This window comes from Aptenodytes forsteri, unplaced genomic scaffold (assembly GCF_000699145.1).
Source record: "Aptenodytes forsteri isolate BGI_AS27 unplaced genomic scaffold, ASM69914v1 Scaffold76, whole genome shotgun sequence".
Taxonomy (NCBI): domain Eukaryota; kingdom Metazoa; phylum Chordata; class Aves; order Sphenisciformes; family Spheniscidae; genus Aptenodytes; species Aptenodytes forsteri.
Window position 1 is genome coordinate 3,066,177 of NW_008794444.1, and position 5,483 is coordinate 3,071,659.

Here is a 5,483-nt window from a genome sequence, read left to right on the forward strand (position 1 = left end):
GGGAATGGGGGCTCGTTTTTTCTTGGGTTTAGGGATATTCCCCTTGACTTTGCCGGGTGTAGGGACTGGACTTTAACAAGCGAGGCCACTGTCCCCTGCTTTGCAAAACAAACAGAGCGCAGCTCGGCCGGGAGCTGGGTGCGGGGCATGGGAAGGGTGTTTGTTGTCCTGCAGCGCCGGCGTGGGTGCGGTCTACAAAAAGCAGCTGCGAAGCCTTCTAGGGTGAATTAGTTGAAGGGCTTAAATGAAGCCGAAGCCAGCCTCGAGCAGGTCTTGTTTAAAAGAGGCGCAAGCCTAATCTGCGCCACGGTGATCCTGAGCGTGAAAGATCTGGTTCGTGCAGGAGTTTCTGTGCTGCTGCTGCTCGTCTGCGCTGGCTTGCACCGAGTCCGGGGCTCTGGCTGCCGGGGGATTAAGCAGTAATCCCCTCCTGACACTTGGATGGCCCTGTCAGCTCCGATTTCCTCCCCGCGAGGGTGGCCCTGCAAACACCTCGCTGGGACCGTGCCATTCCCTGATAGCTCAAACCCACCCCCACCCCCCCCATGTTGTGTAGGGCTGAGGGGAAAAAAGATGAGCTGCTTCCAGGGCTGGAATCTGGGGACTCTCCTGTATAGCCAAGCCGTGGTGGGTGCCGTCCACCCGGTGTCGCTGCCTCTGGCTCTGCTGGGACCAAACGAGTAAGCCCAACTGATCCTGCCCAGCACATCCCATCGCCCAGCACATCCCATCGCCGTCCCCAGCCCAACCCAACACAGGTCCTGGGGAAACCTGTCAAGTCAGTGACTTCTTCTAGCCTAAATCCTTCCTTAAAACCTGCCAGTGCTGACGCCGGGGGATGGCTTACACAAGCCTCTGTGTTACCAGCTGCATCCTGCACCCATCATGTCAGCGAGAGGGGAGGCGAGAGCGTGCAGTGCTCCTGAGACCGAACCTCCTGGGGACGGCAGAGGAAGCCCGTGTCCCCGCGGCTGCCGCCCACACCTGGCCCCGGCGGCTTGCTCGGTTTTCCGGCTGCTTTGCAGCTCGGGGTGACGTTAGGAAACGTCTCCTCTTTAAAGTTTAACTTTGTGCTGCTGGCACGCTCGGGGTGACCATCCTGGAGCTGTCCCTGCTCTCAGGGCGCCGGGGCTTGTCCAAACAAAACTGCCTCGGTGCTACCCTCTTCCCGGCTTGGGAAGTAGCAGTGGCAGGAGAGCAGGGCCGGGGCTGCAGGGCACAGCCACCTCCGAGGAGCTCCAGCCCTCAAATTCCAGGTGCAAACCATCCTGCTCTCTTGAGAGTCAGGGTTTTTCCTCTTGCTTCGAGATAACGCCCGGTGGCGGCTTCTGGGGTCCAGAGGAGCCTCCTCCGGCCCCGGGGAAGGTGACCAGGGGGTGGTTTTCTCTTTCAGAGGATTTACTACCTCTCCCTGGAGTTTTACATGGGGCGGACGCTGCAGAACACCATGATTAACCTGGGGCTGCAGAACGCCTGCGATGAAGCCATCTACCAGGTGAGCATCCCAGGGGGTCGGTGAGGACCTGGACCGGGACGGCTCCACACTCTCCGGCTCCTGGGGGTGTTCGTGTTTTACCGCGCTGGCTGCAAACCACTCCCTGAGCCGCAAGCGATGCCTTAGTGGATAAACGCTGCTCCAGGACCTGCTCTCGAAAGGCCTGGGGCCACAGCCGGCGCTTGCAGCCTGACCGGGGCTGCCCAGCCCGGCGGCTGTGTGCTGAGGGATGCGGCACGGTGCTGCTGAGCACCGGCAGAATGGAGGCTCAAGCCCATAAATTGCAAAGAAACTCATGGTTCTATGCATGAGGCCATTAATAGCTATAACTAATGGCAGAGGGGAATAAAACCTTGGCCTAACTCAACTCCAGCCTGGCGCTGGCACCACGTGGCACTCGGGTTGTCGAAGGTTTTTGGGTGGCTCCTTTCCACCCCACCCTGTGCTTGCACCCCTTGTGACCAACACTGTTGTGCGTGGCTGGGGCAGTTGCACAACAGTAGGAGCAGCTTTCGCGCAAACACGTTCAGAGGAGAGGAACTTATTTTTAGGGTGTTTTTTATTTTTTTCTCTGTTGACCTTGCAATGAGGGTGGCAGCTTGGCTGGGGGTGAGGGTGGAGGGGAAGAGCCTGGGATGCTGCATGGTGGTAGCCTGGGGAAGCAGAAGGTGTGAGGTTATTTGAAAATCATCCTCTTTGCAGCGGTGGCAGGTAAAGCTCTGAGGGAAATCCTCCTTACTGCGTATGCTGAGCCCCCTGGACACGAATGCCAAACCTTTTTATTTTAGAAAGTTTGGCATAATACAAATCAGTTAAGATAGGCTGCCGATGAAATTCAGGGCTGTGCAGCCTAGTGCCGTGAAACACCGGCGAGGCTGCGACTGGTGCTGGTGCTCCCGGACCTCTCTGTGACCGTCTGGTTTGGGAGAAGGTGCTGCCCACTGACACGTGAGCGGTGCAGGGTCCAGCCCTCCCACACGGGTGGCTGTGGCACCGGGGTTGTCCCGGCTTACTGTGACCATGGGACACGGGGGGGGGGGGACGGGACGTCGGACCAAGAGGTTTCCGTGGGAAAAGGTGGCTCAGCCCTGGCAAGGCACCGTCTTATTTCCCGCTGAGCTGCCTGCCCGAGGAGCTTTGCATAGGCAAAACTTCTTCCTTCCGCAGCATCCCAGGCTGGAAACTTTAAATTTCCTTGTAAAAGTGGTGTAGCTGCTTCTCTGGGCATCTCTGTTAAAGGGCGATGTCTGGAGCCAGGGGGACGGGCACCTGGGTGCCTGCCCCAGGGGGATGGGGGTGCTGGGGGAGCAGGAGCATGGTGCCTGCCACCGTGGGGCTGCAGCCATGGGGCTGGGGCACGGAGAGAGGGAACGGGCCCGGGAATGAGCCCTGGGAGACCTGCCCGAAATGTCTGGGACCATGAGAGCAGCACCCTTGTTATGGCTGAGTGCCCCCCACCCCCAGGATCTCATCCACAGCGAGGTCAAGGTCTGGTGTGTCCCTTGTAAAGGCTGGTGGAGTGACTTAAACAGCAGAGCTGGTCCCTGACACAACGTGAAGTGGCAGTGGAGAGGAGGGACCGCGTTGGATGCAAATCCCCAGCTGCAGGGATGGGTCTTGCAGGCTCGGGTGCCTTTTCACCCCTCCTAGAGCCCACCCGCGAGGGGGGACAGCGGCGGTGGGCGCAGGGCAGCACCCAGGGGTGCGTGTACCAGCAGTGCCTCCCCTCCGCGGGGCTGAGCACTCTGAGAGCCTCCAGCCCGTCACCTTCTTCTCATCTGTAGCTCGGGCTGGACATGGAAGAGCTGGAGGAAATCGAGGAGGATGCCGGTCTCGGCAATGGCGGTCTCGGCAGGCTTGCTGGTGAGTGAGCCCCCAAACGGTCTCGTTGCCTGGGTGGTGGGGCACAGCCCTGGAGCCTTTACCCCCCCCACGGTGGATGCACCTAAACCTGGGGGGGTTTATGGCTCCAGCCTTTCCGTGCACGGGGCAAGAGGCGCTGGGTGGCCGGGGAGTGAGCGGTGGCTGCTGGCCCTGGCTCGTGTCTCTGCGGGGTGGCTGCTTGCGGCCATCGGCTCTCCACGGGGAGAAGGACCCGCTGCCTTCCGGGGCTCCTGGCCCCCCGGGGAAGTGCAGCTCACTGCTCTCCTCTGTCCCTGGCAGCCTGCTTCCTCGACTCGATGGCGACGCTGGGGCTGGCAGCCTACGGCTACGGCATCCGCTACGAGTACGGCATCTTCAACCAGAAGATCCGGGACGGGTGGCAGGTACGGACAGAGACACGCGGCCCTCACCTTCCCCCGGCACAGCCGAAGCCCCAAGTCTGGCCTCTCCCTTAAATCGGGCCAAGACCAGGGTGTACGGACACTCTCCCTTAGCTTGGGGACTGCTGGAGCCAGAGTTGGTGCTGTGATATTTAAAACTTGTCAGCTGTTTTCTCGAACGAGTTTAACTTCTGAAACCGGTGCAAGCACATAGCATCCCTCCCTGCGCAGGGAAGCTCATCCGTCATCCCGGCTGGCTCCGGTGCGTGGGGCTGGGGATCACCCCAGTGTCACGGTTCTCAGTCGAGCCCATTAGCGGCTCGGTGCGGCGGCATGGAGGGGAGCGGGTCCTCTTCCCAGCACGCCCCGCTAATTAGCAGAAAGCTGTGGGTCATCAGCGTGACATCCTTTCCTCCCGAGCCGGGTTTGTGGGGGTGCCCGCCCACATAGCGGGGACGTGAGCCGTATCTCTGCCAGGAGCAGGGCCCCTCTCTGGGGCTGCTGTAGGAGCAGAGAGGACGGTGCTTCCACCTCTCCAGCATCCCCGCCTCCTCCCACACGGAGCCGCAGCCGCCCCGTGCTTCCTCGCAGGGGCTAGCGGGATGCTCTCCTTGGGAGTTTTCCGGCTGCTGCAGGCTGCCCTCATCCACGTCTGCAGCGTGCCCTGCTCAGGGCCAGCACCACCACGAGAGCTGCTCCGTGGCCGTGTGGAGCAGGCAAGGATGGAGAAGTCGTCTCCCTGCCCCTGGCGGGGTGGGGATGGTTTTGCTGAGGCGGTACGGGGATGGTGTGGGGAAGTCCGGGGGAGGCCAGATCCAGCCCCCCAGCCTGGCTGTGCTGCTCGACGCCTGGGTTAAAGCATCAGAGGGTAGAAGAGGCTGTTTTGGAAATACCACACTTTCCATTGCATCTGCAAAGCCCCTGGTGGGAGACAACCCTGAATACCTGGAGGGACCCTGTGAGCATCTCCAAAAAGCTCTATCTACAGCTGGCAAGCGGAGGCCTTTCCTCCTCGGTGCTGTGAACTAGCCATTCCCTGGCTGCTGCGTCCTGACGGGGCTTATCTCCCCTGGCCCTCACGCGATGTCCCTGCCGCCCGGAGCTCTGACCTGGCCGTGCCAAAGGTGATGTCTAACCCAGGCTCTCCCCTCTAACAGCCCTGCCGGGCTAGGGAACAAGCCCGCTTCGTTAGCCAGCCTGCAGGCTGAGATCACAAGTCAAATTAAGAGGGCTAACGGCGTCTCGGTCGCAGCATGGCAGCATTAGTGGTGCGCTAAGAGAAATGTTGCTTTCATCCCCACCTCCTCATTCCCATCCATCACCCCTCCGGCAGGGAGACCCCAGGGTCCAGGGTGGTCGGGGTAGAGCCCTGCCTCCGGGCTCACCCTGCGGTGCCGAAATCCGGGTTTAGGGCAGACTGGCTCCGAAGCATCATCCCCTTTGCCATGAGCAGCTGGAACCTTTCCCGGCCGTCCTCCATGCAGCACAACCCAGGGAGGTCCCCGGGGCTGGGTGGCCCCATCACCGCTCTCGCTCCCTCCGGCAGGTGGAAGAAGCCGATGACTGGCTCCGGCACGGCAACCCCTGGGAGAAAGCCCGTCCCGAGTACATGCTGCCCGTGCACTTCTACGGCCGGGTGGAGCACACCGCCACCGGCACCAAGTGGGTTGACACCCAGGTACGGGCTGGGGTGCAGCCTCGTCAGACCGGCGTGCGGGGAACCC

General features: G+C 61.4%; 1 protein-coding gene across 1 annotated transcript in view; it reads left to right on the forward strand.

Annotated features, from left to right (window-relative positions):
• The window catches only part of PYGL (glycogen phosphorylase L), a 21,847-nt gene that overhangs the window by 8,771 nt on the left and 7,593 nt on the right, over positions 1–5,483 (forward strand). The window contains exons 4-7 of the mRNA XM_019474782.1: positions 1,396–1,495; positions 3,280–3,347; positions 3,648–3,762; positions 5,306–5,437. Of these exons, the coding sequence (XP_019330327.1) occupies positions 1,396–1,495; positions 3,280–3,347; positions 3,648–3,762; positions 5,306–5,437 (415 nt within the window). The remainder of the gene's footprint in view (positions 1–1,395; positions 1,496–3,279; positions 3,348–3,647; positions 3,763–5,305; positions 5,438–5,483) is intronic.